Consider the following 23,866-nt stretch of genomic DNA (forward strand, 5'->3'; position numbering starts at 1 on the left):
GTGTGTACGCTGAAAGGAGTGATCCATACGAAGGGAAATTGATGCATAAAATAAAAGTGGTAGTTACAGGAATTGATTTCTAGAATTGGTGAGATGATATGATGGGCCCCACAACACAGATGGGAAAGTTAGCCTTTGATAGGAGCAGTTCCATTATAACTGGAAAGTAGGCTTAGCTCTGGACACAGATTCAGGTAGGTTGGTATTTGGTAACAGACATAAGGGAGAGTTGATCTCTGATTTCTTCCATTTCCTCATTGAATTATGAAGTGAGGTCATGAAAATTGAGGGTCGAAGGAGACGGTGTTGGAGGTTTGAGGAGAACGGGCAAGATGTGAAATAGCCTCTTCAGATTGGGAAAGTGAAATAATTAGGAAAATATAATAGAATTTCCAGGCATCATTGAATACCCATTTTTGTGTAATGTATTATAGAACACAAGTTAGTAGCTTTTTCTTTTCTTTTTAAAGCATCCTGATATGTATGAGAGAGCAGTGCTGAGAAAAGATCATCAGAAGAAATATGGAGCGACTGTTGATCTTTGGAGCATTGGAGTAACATTTTACCATGCAGCTACTGGATCACTGCCATTTAGACCGTTTGAAGGGCCGCGTAGGAATAAGGAAGTGATGTAAGTGGTTTCTCCATCTAAAATTAGAAATAATTTTTTAAATGTATCTCTATCTTATTTTGTTTCGTCATGTTAGAGGGGTACGCTACTGAAAATTGATCTAGCCATCATTTCTGATATTTTAAGCTATTTGTTTTTTTAATAAGAATGCAGCCTTATCAGAGTGTATAGGCATACTGTTTCATACCATGTTTAACTATCTTATGTACAAAGCATAAATGGCATCCAGTCTTTGATCCATATTAAAAATATACTGCTTTCTGGAGTTTATTTCAGTGCACTGTATATTTAGTTTTCTGTGTCCTTATCAGGTTTTTTCCTCCATGTAACCAAAAAAAAAAATAGAACTTCTGTGGAGTACTAGAACCATTACTGGATCAAAAAGAAATACAGGGGCTTCCCTGGTGGCGTAGTGGTTGGGAGTCCACCTGCCGATGCGGGGAACGTGGGTTCGTGCCCCGGTCCTGGGGGTCCCGCATGCCCGCGGAGCGGCTGGGCCCGTGGGCCATGGCCACTGGGCCTGCGCGTCCGGAGCCTGTGCTCCGCGGCGGGAGGGGACGCAGCAGTGAGGGGCCCGCGTACCGCAAAAAAAAAAAAAAAAAAAAATACGGTTCTTACCCTGAACTGACCTGATTTCTTCAACCATTTCAAAAATAACGTTTAATGTAATATTACATTTTTTTCGTGTTGCAGTTTCAGTCCAAAGCCTGAATGCATTTTACTAGTACATTATACATTTATGTACTGACATAATTATTAGGAAATAATTACTGTGTACAGAGTCACTACTGTAAACCAAATAATGGAAGAAAAGAGGGATGGATTTTTAGATGTGAAATCTATTATAAAATTCATCCATACATTGGCCACACTTTTTATGTTAAAAGAAATTAGTGAATGACCTTGCCTTATGAGAAACAGCCAACCTATGTACACATAAAACTATGAGGTTATGATTGTTTGGTTTAGTGAAGTAACTCATTTGACAGCCTAACATGTTCAACCATTCTTTTAGATCTTAACATTTCTCTCAGAACTTTATATATATGTTTGACCCTGCCCTTTATAAGCAAACATGATAAAGTAATAATCACAACTGTAAATATACAATCTTTTATCTAATCTCATCTCAGAAAATTAGTAGAAGCATATTTTCTCTTTTGTTTGTGGAAGTAAACCAGTTCAACTGGTAACGATGACTTTTGCTAAAACCTGGGTATCTAAATGTTTTCCAGCAAGGACAGTGTACAAATTCATGGGAAGAAGTTATCCATTACTGTACTGATGATTTTGGTATAGCATCATCTTGAGACTGCTTTACAGCAGTGTCCTTTTTATAAAATCTCCTCATTAATGAAGGCTAAGAGTCAATTTCTGTTTTTCCTCATTAAACATAAAGTGTGTCCAACAATTAATCATGTTTTTATTGTCATAGGTGTTTTAAAACAGTATCAGCATGTCTTGCTCCCCTAAAAATAGATTAAATAAAAGTGTGATGCTCCCTAATAAAGGAAACATGACTTATAAGCAACTAGGAATACCTGATGATTTTATCTGACCACCATGTGGGCAGATAATACCATTAGAAGAATTTTTTTCTTTATTTGCACAGAAACTCAACTGTTTATGAATACTGATGCTAATGATTGTTCAGAAGCGCTTAAAGAAGTAATAATGACTGTTTTACTTTACTATTGAGTGATGTATTCATCTCACATTATAGCCATGATGATCCCTCAGCATCTCATTTACATGTTAATAAATGTATTTGTATATGGATCTTAACAAAATTAGTTAAGTTTTTTCAAGAATTTATAAGCGTTACCTTGATTAAGAATTGTCATTCATTCTATTCACTTCTCTTTTCTTGCATTAATCTCACATATCTCTGCTTATTTCTCCACAATCAAATGGTTCTCACATGAATGCAACTTATTTTTCACATTAATTTCCTTCTTCTCTGAAAAATCTCTTAAGGCAGAAATCCTGGCTGCCTCTACTGAAGAAGCAGCAAGCGGTCCAAATCAGTTGTACTGGTTTCTTCTGCTCTTTTAAAGAATATATTAATTTGCTCAGAGCGCATTTATGTAGACATTAAACAAACCAAAAAAATTATGCCAGAAATAATATTTATAAACTTATGTAAGATTCTGCTGTGTTATGATTTACATTTTCATCTGGAAGGCATGAACCTTGTTTTCCTCTCCTACTTTATGGTTTTGTTTTGGAAAGTGCTGACACCTGAAAGGCTGCCTTGCCTCTATCATTATTAGTATTCTCTAGCTTCCCATCCATCTCTTTCTTTAAGTCATCTTTATTTTTGTCACCTTCCTCGAGAAGCAGATTAAGTTTTGACTTTTAATTTTGGTACACACATCTATTCCTATATGTGTATATATGTTTTCAATATGCAAAAATTTTCTGTTACTGTGCTATGTGTAGTTTTATCTTTTTTTTTTTTAAAGAAAGCTATTGTTCATTCTCCAGTAATTTCATGGTCCAGTTGACTGTGCCTTTGGATAATCTGGGTAAGAGGGATTAGATGCTTTTTTTATGGTCTAGAGATATTCTGTAACATAACTTTTTTTGTGTTTGCTCAATTTTTTCAGATGGAAAAATTAATATTTTTGTTGTGAACATCAAGATGCTGTTTTATGGCACTGTGAGAACCCAAATGAAAATTAATTATGGCATAAGTAAAGTAATCGTACAGCCACTATTCTACTTCAGTCAGTCAGATTCAAAGTATTTTGATTGTTTTATGGATCCTGTGAACATCAATCACAAAGTTTCGTCTAGTAGATAATTGTAGGTGCAACTGAGGAAATATTTTTGCAAAGCCCATTGATAGGCTATGCAGTAACAAACTACTTATTTTAATCTGCTTTTATTCCCCCCAAGGTATAAAATAATTACTGGAAAGCCTTCTGGTGCAATATCTGGAGTACAGAAAGCAGAAAATGGACCAATTGACTGGAGTGGAGACATGCCCGTTTCTTGTAGTCTTTCTCGGTAAGTATAGTGTACCCAGTTCTCTTCTGCACTTTGGTGTTTGGAATCTTTGTTGACTAAAGTCACAAATACTTAAGCGTAGTTTTGTTTTGTTTTGTTTAATGTTTCAGTAGATATTATTAAACCATATGCCTTGATTCGTGATTTTCATCTTTGGCAATATAAAGATCGATTTGGGTCTATGTAAATAATTTTGCCAGATCTCTTTTAGGACATAGAGTGTACATACATCTTTGAGATTGCTAATCACTGGTCTTGGAATTGTGTGCTATGTGGGGATCCAGCTAAGGACCTTGGTATCTCTTGTGCTGACCTTCATAATGACATAGCACAAATAGTGGCACAGATAGGAATAACTAGAGTTCTAAAAAACAAACACTCAAGAAGTTTGATATTTTCCTCATTTTCAAAAAGTAATCATATTGTTCAAAAGGTGAGAAATAACAGTTTTCGGGAGTTCCCTAGCGGCACAGTGGTTAAGAATCCACCTACCAATGCAGGGGACACGGGTTTGAGCCCTGGTCTGGGAAGATCCCACATGCTGCGGAGCAACTAAGCCCATGCACCACAACTACTGAAGCCCGCGCACCTAGAGCCAGCCCATGCTCCACAACAAGAGAAGCCACCGCAATGAGAAGCCCATGCACTGCAACGAAGAGTAGCCCCCACGAGCCGCAGTTAGAGAAAGCCCGCACACAGCAACAAAGACCCAACGCAGCCATAAATTAATTGATTAATTAATTAAATTTTTAAAAAAGAAAGAAAAACAGTTTTCTACTACTTTTTCCAGCATTTCAAATGTTCATATAGGTCTTACTTATTATGGCAGCCAGAACTCAAATTATATATGAATCCTGTTATCACAAAGAGAGATTTAAGGTAAAAGAAATTAAAAGTAGAGGGTAAATTTTTTTTCTGTTGCTATATCTTTTTTTTTTGGAAGTATATTTGATTTACAAAGTTGTGTTAATTTGAGAGTAAATTATTAGATTTTACTCTAGAAATAAAACCAAGACACTCATCAATATTTAGAATTTGTAATTACTGAATTAACTTCTATTTTTCCTGAGTGTAGGAATTGTATAATCCACAAGTGAACACACACAGGTTATGATTTACTGGCTTAATGCCTTTTATAATCTGTGGGTGCTCTTTGTATTACTTTCAACATATAAGTAAATAAATATATTTATTCAGAATATTTATTTAAACTATATATATATCACAAGCTAATAAAATATGTCCTATTATTTTATATATTGCTGTGAAAACTCATTTAAACTGGTAGTTCCAGTGCTGAAATCATTTTTGAAAACCACTACCCTGACAGTTTCATTTTTCTGTGTTACTTAAAGAAAAGTCTCCAGGGCTTCCCTGGTGGCGCTGTGGTTAAGAATCTGCCTGCCAATGTAGGGGACACTTCGATCCCTGGTCCTGGAAGATCCCACATGCCACGGAACAACTAAGCCCGTACACTTCCAACTACTGAACCTGTGCTCTAGAGCCCACGAGTCACAACTACTGAAGCCCAAACGCCTAGACCCCGTGCTCCACAACAAGCAAAACCACTGCAATGAGAAGCCCACACAGCTGCAACAAATAGTAGCCCCGGCTTGCCATGACTAGCGAAAGCCTGTGCACAGCAAAGAAGACCCAGTGCAGCCAAAAATAAATAAAATAAATTAAAAAAAAAAAAAGTCTCCAAAATAAAATTGTGTCATGCAACTAGAATTATCAAGAGAAGGTCACTTTATTGGAGAGCAGAAATTTAATATTATAATAGTGATCTGTGTTAAATTTTGATTTGGAAAATACTCATTTTGGAGATCTCAGGCAAAACTGATAACATTTAAAGGGGTCAGGAAATGAGCACCTGCTGTTTAATAACTATATTGCTGACACGCAGACTCAATAATTTGACAATCTGAACTATATATTGCATATTTCAGGAGGGTAACAGGCCTTATTTATCTAATTATTCTTTAGTACACCAAGTTATAAATTTTTTGATAAAAATTGCTCAGGTATCAGAAAGTATATTATATGATTTTTTTTTAATAGTAAGGACTTTAAGTACTACCAATCAGCAATAAAATCAACTACCAAAAATGTAACAACCACAGAAAAAAGATAACCATCCTCTTTCTTGTATGTATTAATTAGTCAAGACTGGATAGCCAATGAGAAAAACCTAACCCAGTTCGTTAAAGTGAAACAAGATTTAAGTGAAAAATAGATAGACATTATAATTCAAAGTTCACATGTGTATGTAACTCAGAGCCCAGTGGAATCCTCAGATTCAGACTGTCATCAAGACTTGGTCTCTTCAAATCATTCAGTTCTGCTTTTCTCTGATTTCTGTTTACTTTCAGCCAGGCTCTTTCCTGGCAGCCACAAGATGGCTGCTGGCATTCCCAGATTCACATTCTCACAGCTTTGGAAGCTCAGTGGAAAGACAGACTTTCTTTCTCGATAGTTTAGCAAAGAGTTCTGGGTTGATTCTTATTTAACAACTTACATGCTACCACCTGGCCACTTCTGACCAATCATAATCACCAAACCTGACTGTCATGCCCATCTATGCACAGGGAGTAGAGTTAGAGAGTAGAGAAGTGTGGATTCTCTTACAAAATGAGGGAGCATAGATACTTATTAGGCAAAAATTTTAATGTCCACTGCATACCTTAAAAACTGTTAACAGGCACGGAATTATTCCAGTGTCTGTCGTGTAGTCAAGAATATATTTTTAAGACTACTTGAAATTCCATAATTGAGTCTATTTAAGCAGATTTTAAAATTCAGTGAAAGCATGAGAAAGAATAAAGGTCCTTCCATTCTTTTTTTTTTAATGTTTAAGTTTATTAGTCAAAGATTATTCCTAGTTGAATTGGCATTCATTGATTGCTAAATGATTATAGTAATTTTCCTTTCTAAAGAAGTGTACTACAAAAGGCATATGAATTCAACATAAAAAATTAACGTATTGGAGTGACGTATTAAAAGGACATTAATGACCCTGAAATTAAACCATTATCTTATCCTCATGACCACAGGGTTCCAATCAACTTATCTCACCTGGATAGCATGTATATACAATGTTAGAATATGTTTGGAAAAGTGAGGAAACTTGAGGAGGAGAGAATCAAAGAAAATAATCTGTAAAAGCTAACATAAAAATACCGTAACCCCTGGTTCATTGACAGGCAATATTAAATCAAGGTTACCTGGCTTTCTGAAAAGTTGGCAGATTTTTTACAATTTTAAATTAATCTAATCTAATAATAGTTCCTTTGATTTGTTGGTAAATATTATGATTTTGTACCTAGACAGAATATAACACATTCACTCTTCATGTAACTTTTTTCAATACTATTTTAGGGGTCTTCAAGTTCTACTTACCCCTGTTCTTGCAAACATCCTTGAGGCAGATCAGGAAAAGTGTTGGGGTTTTGACCAGTTTTTTGCAGAAACAAGTGATATACTTCACCGGATGATAATTCATGTTTTTTCGCTACAACAAATGACAGCTCATAAAATTTATATTCATAGCTATAATACGTAAGTACCTCTTTATATTTTTTTCCTGTACTGTAATGTCTTGTTATATAATAATTACGTATCTTCATAAATCAGGAGAGGAAGTAGAAAGGATGTCCCAGCTTCACCAGAGGTGCCCATTTTCTGCTTAGAAAACGTTTGAGTGCTGAGTAAATTCCTTTTCACTTATCTTTGGAGTAAAAGGATTAGTTTTCTAATTTTCTAAAATTTACAGGTAAATTAGCTTGTTCTTACATTGCAAGTTTTACAGGACTATTTTCCTTTCTGTGCTTTCTCTTAAATTACATAATCACATAACTACAAATAGCATTTACTAGTAAATGGGCCATGTTTTATTAAGAATATTGTCTTGTCACTTAAAAAATATTAAAGTGTAAGTCTTAAAGATAGTTAGTGTAGTTATTATTTGCATATGTGGCATAAAGCCCTTATTGAGTACTAGGGAAATAACCATTTGTTTTATCTTAAAAAAACACATTACACCCATGTGATAAAAATCTACCCATGTGATAAAACTACATAACTAAATCATACACATCCTTACATGTGGAACTAGGGAAATCTGAATAAAATAGATGGATTATACCAGTGTCAAGATCCTGATTGTAATATTGTACTATACTTATGCAAGATGTTACCATTGGGGGAAACTGAGTAAAAGGTATATAGTGTCTCTCCATATAATTTCTTTCAACTGCACATGAATCTACAAAGATCTCAAAAAAAATGTTTTTTAAAATGAAAGGGAAAAAAACATTACACCCTTTCTATATGCCTTAATTGCTGTTTGACAAGACTCAGCAGTTTTGATGCCTCATAAAACTCAAAAAGAGACTTTCACTGATAATTTATTAAGGAATAAAATCAATTAGATGGAATAATATTTTAGACATTTTTGTCTAGTCTATATCTAACAATATTATAAACATTAAATATAATGTAAATATAATGAATAAAATAATATTCATATAACGTTGGTTAAAATATATTATTCATTTTTATTTTGGTGCTTAATAGCCTGAATAGATATGTACCATAGGTGTTGGCCACTATTTCATCTTAAGAGTGCATGAACATAAAAAGCCCACCCAAGCCTGAGCCAAAAATCACAGCAGAGGCTTTTTGAAAGTGGCTTTTTTTTTGTTTGGAATCACAACGTTGCTGCTGGAACGTTTATTTGATTTCATGAATCTGTTTAGGGAGAATCTACCTTTTTCCCCAAAACATCATTTTGAAAATGCCTGATTTTATTAATTCATTTAACAAACATTACATAGTCATGTTGTAAGTATTGTTCTCAGTTCTTTATATATTTAAATCATTTAGTCCTCACAGCAATTCTGTGAGGTGGAGACTGTTATTCCCATTTTATAGATGAAGAACCTCAGCACAGAGGAGTTAAGTAACTGAAGGTAATACAACAATTAAGTGGTAAGTGGAAGAACTGGAATTTGAATCCAGCTGTTCTGATTCCAGAGTCTGTGCCCTTAAACTCTCTGCCATATTGGCTCCCTGTTATTAAATATTAAAACTCCTGTGTATTGCACATATCCAATATAGGTATCAAACATAAAAATATTTTAGAATTGATTGCTGTATAGGCAGATTATGTGGAATTTTCAATTTAATAGACTTTATGGTATCCACATCAACAGAGCAGCATTTCTGTGGACTGGTCATGATCTAAAGTATCACTGAGAAATAGATGTTGTGGCCCTCGTTAAAAAAATTTTTTTTACCTCTTTTTTTATCCCAATTATGTTGTCCTTTTGGATTTTTCTCACACAGTGCTACTGTATTTCATGAACTGGTGTATAAACAAACCAAAATTATTTCTTCAAATCAAGAACTTATATATGAAGGACGACGTTTAGTTCTAGAACCTGGAAGACTGGCACAAAATTTCCCTAAAACTGCTGATGAAAATCCCATCTTTGTAGTAAGCCGGGAACCTCTGAGTACAATAGGATTGATATATGAAAAAAGTAAGTTGGGATTTCTCTTATTGTTCTTACTAGCCATTTAAAAAAAAAAACCCTGAGAATTCCCTGGCGGTACAGTGGGTAGGATTCCACACTCTCACTGCTGAGGGCCCAGGTTCAATCCCTGGTCAGGGAACTAAGATCCCACAAGCCATGCGGCACGGCCAAAAGAAAAAAGAAAAAAAAAACTATAAAAATGATTGTCATCTTCATAAAGTCGACTGATGATGACATTAATGTAGAACTTTTATAAATATTAAAATTTTGTAAGTTAATTAGAGTAGTAGTAAAATTTAAAACCCTGTGTGCAACAAAATTTGACGTTAAATATTTTGTTTATAAAATGGTAAAAATAGTTTGTCATATATGTTTTATTGTAGCTCTTTGCTTTTACTATTTTACTAACACTCAAAATAACCTTTTGTATCATAAATCTCAGCAAATATTTATTGTTTCCAGGGTGAATAGGACACTTTTCCAGGCTTTGAAGTTTAAGAAAAATTAGATCTGCATTTTGGAATCTTTTAAATTATTAATTCTAGTGGTGAAAAAAAATTACCTGGATTTTTATATTTCTGTTTAGATCTTGGGATTTGATTTAGATTTAAAGGAAAGCATTGAGCTTGTTATGTTGGAATATATTTAAGAAAAAGAAATGAAACTCCTTAGAAATAATGCAGGAAATTTGTTAAGGAATGAGCATTTTGTTCAAGTGGTTTTCTTTAACCAGGAAAAGAACATTAAAGAGTTTTACCACTAACATTTAATTTAGAGGTAATTTAGAGGTTAATGTTTAATTTGGAGGTTGATGTATGAAGGATGAAATAATTCATAATTTTTTATTTCTGATTTTAATTATTTCAGTTTCCCTCCCTAAAGTACATCCACGTTATGATTTAGATGGGGATGCCAGCATGGCTAAGGTTCGTATTTAATTAAATGACTGTATAAACATCTGAATTAAAATTATCTTATTAATAGTGGAAGCAATAAAAAGTGTATCTTTATATACACCTATGTAATTTAGGAAATTACTCATTTAGATTGTTACCCATGACAAATTTTTGTGTTCTTTCTTCTTCGTATCCTTTCTTGAACTCATAGGAAAATTTTCTCCATTGAGACAGTGCATTTTTACCATCATTATGTTTATTTAAAATTTTTATTGCAGTTATATCTGTCCTTAGCTTTTAGAAATTAGTAGCTTACTGTGTTTTTAATGATAAAAACACAAAAGCTTGAAAATTTTTATGTGAAAGTTTTTCTTACCCTGTACCACAGTTCGCACCAAATATTGACACTTTGTATTTCTTCATTAGGCAGTAACAGGAGTTGTGTGTTATGCCTGTAGAATTGCCAGTACCTTGCTGCTTTATCAGGAATTAATGCGAAAGGGGATACGATGGTTGATGTAAGTAATGGATTGAAATTTGAAAATTGATCTTCGCATAGGCCTCATTAAATACCTGGTAATCATCCCATCATTGATGCTTTACCTCTTCAGACTAGGTAGGGTCACGTGTATGATTTTTATTATAATACATTTGTTTCACAGTTTACAAAACATTTAGCAGCTATTTTTTTTTTTTTCCATTTGATTCCTACAAAAATCTTATGAGACAGATAGGAACAAATAGTATCTGAATTTTAAAATTAAGAAAAAAAAATGAGAAAAATATAGGATTTCCCGGGTTGTCCAGTGGTTAGCACTCGGCGCTTTCACTGCCGTGGCCCCGTGGCCCTAAGAAACGTTTTGTGGATAAATATATGATATGTCATCTTTCCATCTGATAGAAATGGAGAATGAATAGTCTCTTAAGAATTGTGCCTCTAGTTCTATACAACGTCATTTGAAGTGTTTCAGTTTTATATACACATAATAATGGACTCAACAGTGCCCTTAGGCTTTAATGCTTGTGACAGTTTACGTTTACCCACCTCACACCTGTCCTTCCGTTCTCGAAAAAACAGATATGAAGCATTTCATCATTCTTGTTCTTCTGCTGCTGTTTCTAAGAAGAAAAAAGTATAAGGCTCTTTTTTTTCCTGTCACCTTTATGTTAAATCCATAAATTTATGCTTATAATTTTTTTTTATGTGTTCACATATCCAGTTTGTAAGCCTATGCTTTTCTCTTTCCATTAAGAAGCCTTTTTGTTTTTACTAAATGGTTTCTGGAAAAACCTAAGTGTTGACTCCATTTATTTTCATAGCATTGTTGCTAACAGCTCTTGTTTTCTCTTGCTGCTGCTATCTACTCCAGTCGCTGCTCCATGAAGCTTTTGTTTCTTTTACTTATTAGCTTTTAGTTCAATAAGTCATGAGAAAATAGTTTTTCACGTAGACCACTGTTGGCAAACTTTTTTAGTTAGTAAATATTTTAGACTTTGTGGACTGCAAATTCTGTTTTCATTTTGTTTTTACAACCTTTAAAAATGTAAATACATTTCTTAGCAGAAACAGGCATCAGTCCTTAGTTTGTTGGCCCTTGATATAGATCAGAAGGTCTTCATTTATATTATATACTGTGTCATCCTGCTTAATAAATCAGACAATAGTCTACTCTGAGCATTAAAAATTAATTCTAGTGGTATAAAATGTAATGCTGTTCAGCTTATTTGTGTGATTGTAGATTAGTTTTGTTCCTTAATATAATTTTAATGCCTTAGATTTCTAAACTGTTAACCTGGTAAGTGGTAATGGTTTTGTACCCTGGATAGGTATAAAGCGTTACAGAGATGCTTTCAGTAGTAAAAAGTGAATTGGCTTTCATAATGTTTCAAGACTGTTAAGTTTGTCTGAACAGAAAGTAGTACAGCAGTGTAATTAGTGAAAGGCAAGAGAAAACAAATAATTCTTTAGATAAACTAATGGGAATATTATTATTTTTTAGAGAATTAGTTAAAGATGATTATAATGAAACTGTTCACAAAAAGACGGAAGTTGTGATCACGTTAGATTTCTGCATCAGAAACATTGAAAAGACTGTGAAAGTGTAAGTAGACTACTTCCTTACTAATAGTGGTTAAAATGTCAATGATTTTCCATTTCTGTTTAGTTTGTTTAGTTATCCTTGGCATGATATAGCATGCTCTGCAAGTCTTTCTATTAAGGGACAACCTTAGATTAAGTCATTTCCTCCTAAGGGCAAAAATACTCAGTCATTTCAGTAAGAAATGAGTACCATCTTTTTGGTGGCATTTTCTCCTTCCCTTTGAAAAGGAAAAGGAATCTGAAATAGAAACATCTCATTTTTTTTACCTTGCAAAGCAGACAAGTCTGCATAGGAAAATATAAAACCTGTGATCAAAGGAAGTAGGAAGAGGTATTCTAGAACCCTATTTGGGTAGTATTTTTAGAATTTGGAGATTACTTTTAGTTTACTCTTCCTTATTAATCTTACCCCTGAGAATGCCTTTTTGAAACAATGATATTTTAAACTGCCTTGTTCCTAGGCTATACTATTTGTACTGCACAGGAAATATAATAAGTGAAACTAGTATATACTCTTGACCTCCATTATTTCCGAAATCTAGTATTTCGACTATTATCCTGACATAAGACTGAAATAAAGTTGTCTTTTATAGTTTATCTCTTAATCTGCAAATTTATAAGCAGAAGTATATAAAATTCCTTCTTTACGGAGACATCAAGTTTTCTTGGGATCTGTTGCTTATACGCTTTGCATTCAATATTCTATTGTTAAATAGTTATGATAATAAAAACTCATAATTTATAAAACATCTTTTAAAATCTATGCTCATGTAAAATTTTATGCTCATTTAATTTTTCTGTACTTGTTTTTCATACAGATATGAAAAGTTGATGAAGATCAACCTAGAAGCAGCAGAGTTAGGTGAAATTTCAGACATACACACCAAACTGTTGAGAGTAAGTATTTACAAAATTTTGACAATCGTGAGCTCATAATCTGTTCCTTTGCTGGCAAGATTAGATCCGAACTTTCCTAGAAACATGATGTACCTAAAGATCTCCAGAGAAAGAACAGCCTTTTCCCAACTTAAGGAACACTACTTTTTAAATAGACATGATATTGCAGCCAATTGATTTATTAATAGTTTTACTTATTACCCCCTTAATGTTGGTCCTTCAGGTTGCTTGCTACTTCTCACACTTTTATGTAATGCTGTAAAAAATAACTTTGTCCATAAAATATTTTCCATATTTTAGAAATATAAGGTAACACATTCTTAACATTAATGTTAAAGAAGACATAAAGCATGAAAAGCAAGATATGTATTTGACTATATAAGAATTTAAGGGGCTTCCTTGGTGACACAGTGGTTAAGAATCCACCTGCCAATGCAGGGGACACGGGTTTGAGGCCTGGTCCAAGAAGATCCCACATGCTGTGGAACAGCTAAGCCCGTGCACACAGCTACTGAGCCTGTGCTCTAGAGCCCGCCAGCCACAACTGCTGAGCCTGCATGCCACAGCTACTGAAGCCCGTGCACCTAGAGCCTGTGCTCCACCACAATAAGAAGTCCACATACTGCAACGAAGATTAGCCCCCGCTCGCCGCAACTAGAGAAAGCCCGCGTGCAGCAACGAAGATCCAATGCAGCCAAAAATAAATAAATAAAATAAATTTTAAAAAAAAATTAAAAAAACAAAGAATTTAAGATCTCTATATGTTTTTTGGTTTGGTTTTTTCTTTTTTTTTTTTTCCTTTTTGGCCACACCACGCGGCTTGTAGGATCTGAGTTCCCCAGCCAGGGATTGAACCTGGGTCCTCGGCAGTGAAAGTGCGGAGTCCTAACCACTGGACCGCCAGGGAATTCCCAAGATGTCTTATGTTAAAAAAAATAATATTAAAAAACAAATAGATTGAGAAAATGAGATAAAGGGTTTTTTTATATATATGAAAATAGCTCATACAAATGCATAAGGAAAACATTAAATCTGCAGTAAATAGAGAACATTTAGAAATGATTTAAAAATGAATAGATCTAAGTGAAACTCTTGGAAAAAAAAGTTCAACCACAAGAGTAATAGAAAATTGTGTATTATAACAGTAAGATACCATTTTGTCTTTCAAATTAGCAAGGCTTTAAGAATTATATATAATGCCAATGCTAACACGAGCAGAATGCAAAGGGCACGCTTGTTTGTTGCTAGTAGCAGTATAAACCACCACATAAAACTTAATTTGAGGGCTTCCCTGGTGGCGCAGTGGTTGAGAGTCCGCCTGCCGATGCAGGGGACACAGGTTCATGCCCCGGTCCGGGAAGATCCCACATGCCGCGGAGAGCTGGGCCCATGAGCCATGGCCACTGAGCCTGCGCGTCTGGAGCCTGTGCTCCGCAGCGGGAGAGGCCACAACAGTGAGAGGCCCGCGTACTGCAAAAAAAAAAAAGTATTTTCTATGTTTTTTAAAAAAAAGAATATTAGATGTAAGCAATGTTTTATAAAATATATTTTATATAAGATTTTTTATTAATTTATTTTTGGCTGCGTTGGGTCTTCATTGCTGTGTGCGGGCTTTCTCTAGTTGCGGCAAGTGGGGGCCACTCTTCACTGCAGTGCACGGGCTTCTCATTGCATTGGCTTCTCTTGTTGCAGATCCCAGGCTCTAGGTGCGCGTGCGTCAGTAGTTGTGGCATGCGGACTCAGTAGTTATGGCTCGTGGGCTCTAGCGCGCAGGCTTGGTAGTTGTGGTGCACGGGCTTAGTTGCTCCACAGCATGTGGGATCTTCCCAGACCAGGGCATGAACCCATGTCCCCTGCATTGGCAGGCAGATTCTTAACCACTGTGCCACCAGCGAAGCCCTATAAAATATATTAATATTCATGTTTTATTATCATATTGTACTCTTGGTGGAATATAACCTAAGAAACTGTCCTTGCATTTAAAGATAAAAATAATTATTCTGACTTTGAACTGAAGTAATCTACAAAAGAAATGTTATTCAAACTTTAGGCTCCATTGGCGTTGTGATGATCATTTCTGATTTTTGGTAATCTGGATCTGAACACATTGGTTTTATTTAGCTTTCCAGTTCTCAGGGAACAATAGAAACCAGTCTTCAGGATATTGAAAGCAAATTATCTCCAGGTGGATTGCTGACAGATACATGGACCCATCAAGAAGGCACTCATCCAAAAGACAGACAGTAGGTTATAACTGCATTGGCAGTTTCTGCTCTTATTATTAAATGTCCTTTTTCACATTGACTCAATTAATTTATTTGGATTTTTCTTTCTTAAATAGTGTAGAAAAGCTACAAGTCCTGTTAAATTGCATTACAGAGATTTACTATCAGTTCAAAAAAGACAAAGCAGAACGTAGTAAGTAAAATTTTCCATTTGTTAATCTGAGTCAGCCCTACTAGCTGTAATTTGGTTGAAGTAATTTGGTATATTTGTAAGGGTGTCTACATAAGTTATTTATTTCAGAGACTTGGTTCTGTCAGGGAAGAGGTTGAATGTATTAAAAATTATCCTTAAAACCAACCTTTTGAGTAGTTCAAATCAGGGATCAGAGCTCTGAAACCTCTGCACGTAATGGAAAGGAATGAGATTGGCCCGTGGAAACTGAGGGGGACTAGAGAGGAGGACCCCCACCCCCATGTGAAGGGAAGAGCCACTAGTCACATTCACCTGATTGTTTTTCCAGTGTTCCTAGGCCTCAAGAGAAGCTAGAAATAGACTTTATTAGAAATATCCTGATTTTTAAATGTTGGCAGTTAATTTTTTTTTTAACGTTAGCACTGTACAGACCAAATAAAAGCATTTGTGGGCAGTATCTACCCATGGGTCAGAAGTTTGTGACATCTGCTTTAAACTCTTAGCCTTTATGAAGTAATAATCTCAAAAAAAATTGCATGTGATTTTTATGGTTCTACATTTACAAGAGTAATACATATTCTTATTTTTAGGACTAGCTTATAATGAAGAACAAATCCACAAATTTGATAAGTAAGTGTCCAGATTATGTTTAATAATTATTTTTGGTTATGTTTCTTCTTAACATTGGAATTAATCATAATAAAAAATACATTTTAGTCTTGACTTTATAGAATTGTTACTGTATGTGCACATATTTGAGGCCCACTCATCTGGCCCCTGGTTGAGAGGTTACTGAGACGGGAGAATAAGGGGGCAGTCTTCTTCTGCCTCCTGTGCTCTGATTGCAGAAGGACAGATAATGGAGAACATAGGCAAGGGCAGACTTAACCACCTCCTTAACCTTAACCTCATTCGATAAATAGTTTTTGACCATTCTCCACTATCAACTTTCTTTTTCTCCTCTTACTGCTATAATGTCTGTCTTAGAAACCTTAGGCTTTTTACCGTAAATATTCTAAACCCAACAACGGTCATTACAGGAAATAAATTTCATATATTTGAAAATTCTTTAATATTGGAAATAGAAACAGTGACATTGGTTTAAGCCTCTGATTATTTCTAAATTACAGGCAAAAACTGTATTATCATGCAACAAAAGCTATGACCCACTTTACAGATGAATGTGTTAAAAAGTACGAGGCTTTTTTGGATAAGTCAGAAGAATGGATGAGGTAAGTAAACTTTCTGGGGGGTGATTAGTGATTGTCTGCACAATATATAATTTAATGTATATTATATATTTTAAGTAAAAATAATATTAGACTGCTTATTAATTGGTTCTTTTTGGTTTTCAGAAAGATGCTTCATCTTAGGAAACAGTTATTATCGCTAACTAATCAGTGTTTTGATATTGAAGAAGAAGTATCAAAGTATCAAGACTATACTAATGAGGTATAGCTTCAAAATTATCTAGAAAAAAAGGCTTTTTCCTACTAGGAAAAATTAAAATAAAATTCTTCTAAGTTTATATCTGATAATGATTGAGAAGAGAGAAATAGGGTATAATATGCCTATATTCAGCTCTGCTTGCCCACTTGTATGTATTTTGAGCCAAGTTTTAAGATGTTTTACAGTGAAAAACATCTGATAGACCATTTTTTTAAATCATCTATAAGCAAAGTTTTTCTTAAAAAGTTTTAAGTATTATATCACTGATGGTTTTGAAATTAAAACTTAAAGCTTTAAAGGACTTATTAAAACCTGTAACATTTGATATAAGATGTGTAGTAAGTATTCTGTTCTGTGATTGATATGGTTTTTTGTTTATTTGTTTTTGATGTTTTAGTTACAAGAAACTTTGCCACAGAAAATGTTTGCAGCCTCCAGTGGAATCAAACATACCATGACCCCAATTTATCCATGTTCTAACACATTAGTAGAAATGACTCTTGGGTAAGAAATTTATTATTTGGTAACTGTAGTGTTTCCATTTGTTTTTATTTCATTTTGTGATCTTGCTCTTTTATTTTGAAATGTTTTATATTTGTTATGAATACATTTGCTAATATTATTTAATGACTTAGATCAATCTAGAGAACTAAACATACTATATATAAATATAAACTGTAAAACACTTGAATACTTTTTTTGAGCACAGGTACTTTTATCTTTATTTTGAATATAGTATGAAGAAATTAAAGGAAGAAATGGAAGGGGTAGTTAAAGAACTTGCTGAAAATAATCATATTTTAGAAAGGTGAGTAATACAAAGATCATTCTGCCCTGTAATTATATATGCAATTGAGTACATAAACATACATCTATACTTGTATCTGTCTGTCTTCCTGTATCAATAGGTTAAGCAGTGGGAAAGGAATATTAAGTCAGAACCCTTAGGTTTTGTGAATTTCATGGTGCCTTTTAATGTGTTTGGGGTTCTTTCGATAAAGACAAGTCAACTGTGATTGATTCCATTTTATAGAAACACTGGTTAATAGAATTCTTTGAATCAGTCTGTGAAAACGTAAATCTTTTGCACATTTTTCAAAACATTTTCTCATAAGAATTATCATTTTCAATTCTGGATTCAGAGTTGCTTAGGAGATGCCAGCACTCTGATCAGTGCTATGTAACTCAGAGCCCTCTGAACCCCTCCTTGCACGTGAGCGCCATCTGTTCATGGAGTTCTTTGAGGAGCTGAGTGTCTGCTTATCTCCAGAGTCCTAATAGATCAAGGAGAAAGAGAGTTGGAAAATGTACAGAGCCAATAAAGCCACTTTGGTGGCTGTTTCCTTGTCTGGGTTCCTCAGAGAAGTTAAGTCCTATTTGGCCCATGAATAGAAGCCTTCTCTTTCCAGCCCTTAGGTGCTTCTCCACAGGTCCTCTCACCCGCAAGATATTAACACAAGGATTTCACATTTATGTGGTGTTTTGTACACTTGCAGGGCACTTTCACGCTGCATGGCCTCACTAAGCGTGCATTCCAGCCTTGCATTCCAGGGCACAGCAGATAGTCCTTGTCCATATTCCACAGGTGTTGACGTTCATAGCTGAAAAGATGAACTGGAGCTGGAACCCAGCCTCCTATCTCCCCACTAGCCCTGTTCTCTCAAATAAATGACCAAACATGTTCATAAGGCTTGGAAAGATTAAATGTCAGGAAATCACATGATATTTGAGCGACATGCAGAAAGTTATCAGGTGCTTCTATAGTATTATCGATTTTTTTAAATGAATTTAATGAATTGGTAAAAAAATGTTTAAACAATATATAATTGTAAAAATTGAAATAAAAGACCCCACCTCCTCTTTCTCATACCTCCCCACTCCCACAGAAGTGATCAGTATTAATAGTTTGTTGTGCATGTGTGTTTTATAAGAATGTGATCATTCTGTTCATACTAGTTTAGTCTCACTTTTTTCACTTAAGGCTGTATATCAAGGGTACTTTTTCATATCCATACATATAGCTCTATTTTTCTCATTTTCAGCAGCTGCCTGATATCCTAGTTTATGGATCTGCCATATCAATTTGTGCATCCCTATTTGTTGGGCATTTAAGTTGTTTCTAATTTTTCACAGTTACAAAACATGCTTCAGTGAACATACTTGTATATATACCTTCATGTGCTCGTGTAAGAATATTTGAAAGGTTGACTTCTTGATGTTTCTAGATGTGGAGTTGTTGGGTCAAAGGGTATGCACATTTGAAATTTTTTTATATATATATAAATTTATTTATTTATTTATGGCTGCATTGGATCTTTGTTGCTGCTCGCGGGCTTTCTCTAGTTTCAGTGGGTGGGGGCTACTCTTCATTGCGGTGCACAGGCTTCTCATTGTGATGGCTTCTCTTTTGGAGCACAGGCTCTAGGCACATGGGCTTCAGTAGTTGTGGCATGCAGACTCAGTAGTTGTGGTGCATGGACTTAGTTGCTCCGCAGCACGTGGGATCTTCCCAGACCAGGGCTCAAACCTGTGTTCCCTGCATTGGCAGGCGGATTCTTAACCACTCTGCCACCACGGAAGACCCTGCACATTTGAATTTTGATAGACGTTGTTAGTTTGTTCTCTAAAAGGCTTGTTACAGTCCCATTGTCAACACTGAATGTTACCAGTTTTTTAGATGTTTGCCAATTTGTTTAGTAGAAACCAACATCTTGTTTTAATCTTGTTTTAATTTGCATATCTTTGGTTAATAGTGATGTCAAACATCTTTTTATAGGTTTATTCAATTTTTTTTCTGTGAATTGCCTATTAGGTTTTAAAGTATTTTTCCTATTGGTTTTCTATTGGTTTCCTATTGGTTTATAGCATCTACATAGTAATTATCTAACTCTTTATAACTTTTTATAAATTTATGCAGTTTATAGTTTCTTCACAACTTTAGCTAAATCCTAAATTTATTCTGAAAGGCTAAAGATTAGCAAGCAGAAAAGACTATTAAAATATGTTTTAACAAAATTTTATATTGAATCACATGTTTTGTGGAATAAAATCCCCACTTCCCAAAGCATGTCCAATAAGTCATGTTTTATTTGCAGGCTTGACAATACATGGGTAATCAGACATGGCAGAATCATAACTTAAATGTTAAATGACCACTTAAGGATTTGTGCCAGAACTAGCCAGGTCTTGTGCTCTGTCTCCATATGGATATCTATCACTTCAGATTTTTTTGTATCTAAAATCACTTAACATCATCCTTCCCAACTCAGTCTCCCCTGTAATTTACTCATCTTCTTCCCCTTTCTCCTCCTACCATGAACATAAATTATTTTATTATTTATTTTTTTAATGAATTTATTTATTTATTTTTGGCTGCGTTGGGTCTTCATTGCTGCATGGGCTGTCTCTAGTTGCAGCGAATGGGGGCTACTCTTCATTGCGGTGCGCAGGCTTCTCATTGCCGTGGCTTCTCTTGTTGCAGAGCACAGGCTCTAGGCATGCGGGCTCTGTAGTTGTGGCTCGCAGACTTTAGAGCACAGACTCAGTAGTTGTGACGCATGGGCTTAGTTGCTCTGCAGCATGTGGGATCTTCCCAGACCGGGATCAAACCCGTGCGTTGGCAGGCAGATTCTTAACCACTGTGCCACCAGGGAAGTCCCCATAAATTATTTTAGACACTCACTCTTATTTACTCCCTTTCATCAAGTTTGGTAATCTTCCTTCAAACGTTTCTGTGTTCCCCCTCATCAACCTCATTTAGATCTCCTTTCCCCCTACCTTGTGAGCCATGATAATAATCTACTACCTATTTCCCTAACCACTTCTTCCCATCTGTCATGGGTTTTACAGCCAAAGTAATATGCCCAAATACTGATCTAATCATACCACTCCCTTGGCTCAAAAATTTCTAAATTCCTATTACCTAAAAAGTCAAGTCTAAATTCATACTTGAATTAAAAGAATATAATAGTCTGGCCCCAGCCTAATCACCCAACTTTATTTTATACTGTTCCTCCAAGTAACATTCTGTTTTAGCAAGATTCCATTCCTTACTGTCCCTGACTCCCAACTCCACATCTTTGCTTATAAATCCCACCCCACCAAAAGAAATTATCCAGCTCTTTCTAACACTTTCTAGATTACATTACTCCCCCATTTTCTCTTAAGAAGTCTTCCCAAGCCACTGAGTTGTATTTTTTCACATATTTATGATAGTGGCACTGTGTTTCAGTAAGAAATAGAGCAAATTATAGTTGGTTAACTCTTTAAAAATAATAGTTTATCCCTCTGAAAAGTATTTGATATTCTTCTTTAAAATGTTGGAGGCCAAATAAATGAATCTTTTGAGATCGCCTTTTTTCTTTTGTGTTTTAGGTTTGGCTCTTTAACCATGGATGGTGGCCTTCGCAATGTTGACTGTCTATAGCTTTATAAGAAGTTTGAGGCAAGTTTCAGTTTGCACAAGAAAATAGTGTTGGGGCATTAAATGAATGCCTCTGTAGGTGGTCTCTTGTTTTTACATTTCACTATTGGATGTGGTCTTGTAAATATGTACAATACTGTAAATATATAAAAAATATATAAATTTTTGGCTGCTAAGATGTAATTTTACTTTTTAACATTTATAATTATATGAGGACATTTGACCTCAGTGAGCACTGAGAAGAAAGCCATGACCGATACGTTGAGATACTTACTGATCCTCGACTCTTCTGAGTAAGACCAGCTAAGTCATATATCTCTGACTGCCTACTGGAAACATTTTTAAGTGGAACCAAAATTGGCATCCTTACAAATCAGTAAAGGCTGATTGTTAACACGTTTATAAGTGATAGAATGGAGAGGTAGCTTTTGTGAGTGGGGAGCAGAACCGAACCACTGTTTTACTAGGATCACAGTTTTTTTGAGAAGGATAAAGTGGCATTATCCTAGTTATCCTTGTATCTGTTTAATTTCAGGTAAATTATTGAGCAGAATTTTTAAAGTGATTTATTAAAAACTGTTCATTTTTATTTTGGCCATAAATGTATAATTGTCATAAAAATTTTAGGATCATTTCAACTGTTTTAAGCTGTATATTTCTTCTTTACTTTAATTCTGCTTACTACTTTATGAAGAAGTATCAATAAATTTCTCAGTTGTAATGTAAAGAGTTTGTATTTTTCTGTGTACAAAAGTTTGAGAAACAAAAGTTATCTTTTGAAAAATAATGGGTGGTAATGGTAAATTATCCTCAGAAATTACACAAGGGGCAATTTTGTGACTCTTCTAAACCCACTGATTCCAAGTTTAGTAGAAATTCTTTCGTAAATTCATAAATGTATGCTATACAAATCCAAAAGGAGCCTTCGCTTTGAAAAATATACACAGAGTTCTAGACTAAAGGATTGTGCTCAATGAGAAATTATTTTGCCCAAGAAGGATTTGGTTTTAGTTTGGTTTCTGACTTAGATGACTGAAGTATGATCATGTACAACCTGTATATCATAAAGAGATCATGTCCTAAGTAGTAAATAAATTTGGCTGTCATGAACATTGCAAAACTGAAAACGGATTAGGATGTCATTTGAAATCTCAAATTGATGCATCATTGTAGTAGGGAATTTTAAGTGTCACATGTATACATTATAAAAATAAATGCATGGGTCAATGACGTTACTTTTATAAATACAGTTATCCCCTATCAAAAACTGTTTAGTCTGAGAGGGTATGGGGCAAGGGGGTATTTAATCCCTTTTAATTTTAATTTTCTATTTGACCATCTAACATCAGTGTCTAATTGTGTAGTTTAAATGTTTATATCACTGAACACTAGGTAAAATTTTACTTAAATTATGTAATCAGTTAATATATTTGCAGATTTCGTTTTTATTTAAGCACCTCTAGAAAAGAATACCAGTAAACAGACCCTTGCTGTGGGGATTGTATATGTGTAAGTTATACTGGTAAGAACAATTCTGTTCCACACTAGTATTAATTAAGACTAACTGTTCTATTCCCCATTACAGCAACATGTAAATCAAGCACTCTTGCTTTCAATATTTTACCCTGAAGTATGCATCCTCATTCAAAACACCTTATGTCAGTAAATACATGGTGACATTGGCCTGCTAACCAAATTTTCAGAGTTACTATGTAAGTGAAATTAGCTTTAAAATAAGTTGCATCTCTAGTTTACTAGCTTTTTTTTTCAATATTGGGATATATTTCCAAAAGACAGGGATTAAAAATATTATATGTAACAAGTAGAAGAGTTAATGGATTTAACTCTTTTTTTTGATACTGTCTCTTCTTTTTTAATTGATATAAAGTTGATGTAAAATATTATATAAGTTACAGGTGTACGATATAGTGATTCACAATTTTTAAAGGTTATACTCCATTTACAGTTGTTATAAAATATTGTATATTCCTTGTGTTATACAGTATATCCTTGTAGCTTATTTGATACATAGTAGTTTATACCTCTTAATCCCCCACCCCTATCTTGCCCCTCCCTGCTTCCCTTTCCCCACTGGTAATCACTAGTTTGTTCGATCTGTGAGTCTGTTTCTTTTTTACTGTATTTACTAATTTGTTGTATTTTTTAGATTCCACATAAAAGTGATATCATACTGTATTTGTCTTTCTCTGTCTGACTTCTTTCAGTTAGCATGATACCCTCTAAGTCCATCCACATTGTTGCAAATGGTAAAATTTCGTGTTTTTTTTTTATGGCCGAGTACTATTCCATTATATATATATATATATATATATATACACACACACACATACCATATCTTCTTTATCCATTCATCTGTCAGTTGACACTTAGGTTGCTTCTGTATCTTGGCAATTGTAAATAATGCTGCTCTGAGCATTGGGGTGCATGTATCTTTTCAAATTAGTGTTTTCGTTTTTTTCGGATATATACCCAGGAGTGGGT

General features: G+C 34.5%; 1 protein-coding gene across 1 annotated transcript in view; it reads left to right on the forward strand.

The window, feature by feature from the left end:
- Positions 1–22,176, forward strand: part of TBK1 (TANK binding kinase 1) — a 38,978-nt gene extending 16,802 nt beyond the window's left edge. The window contains exons 6-21 of the mRNA XM_082666484.1: positions 471–631; positions 3,533–3,643; positions 7,022–7,201; positions 8,990–9,186; positions 10,048–10,106; positions 10,503–10,594; positions 12,077–12,178; positions 12,996–13,074; positions 15,196–15,317; positions 15,416–15,492; positions 16,083–16,122; positions 16,623–16,724; positions 16,848–16,944; positions 17,339–17,445; positions 17,678–17,749; positions 21,316–22,176. Of these exons, the coding sequence (XP_082522610.1) occupies positions 471–631; positions 3,533–3,643; positions 7,022–7,201; positions 8,990–9,186; positions 10,048–10,106; positions 10,503–10,594; positions 12,077–12,178; positions 12,996–13,074; positions 15,196–15,317; positions 15,416–15,492; positions 16,083–16,122; positions 16,623–16,724; positions 16,848–16,944; positions 17,339–17,445; positions 17,678–17,749; positions 21,316–21,367 (1,650 nt within the window). The 3' untranslated portion in view covers positions 21,368–22,176. The remainder of the gene's footprint in view (positions 1–470; positions 632–3,532; positions 3,644–7,021; positions 7,202–8,989; positions 9,187–10,047; positions 10,107–10,502; positions 10,595–12,076; positions 12,179–12,995; positions 13,075–15,195; positions 15,318–15,415; positions 15,493–16,082; positions 16,123–16,622; positions 16,725–16,847; positions 16,945–17,338; positions 17,446–17,677; positions 17,750–21,315) is intronic.
- Positions 22,177–23,866: the final 1,690 nt, after the last annotated feature.

Source organism: Grampus griseus (genome assembly GCF_964374135.1).
Source record: "Grampus griseus genome assembly, chromosome: 11".
In the NCBI taxonomy this organism is placed as follows: domain Eukaryota; kingdom Metazoa; phylum Chordata; class Mammalia; order Artiodactyla; family Delphinidae; genus Grampus; species Grampus griseus.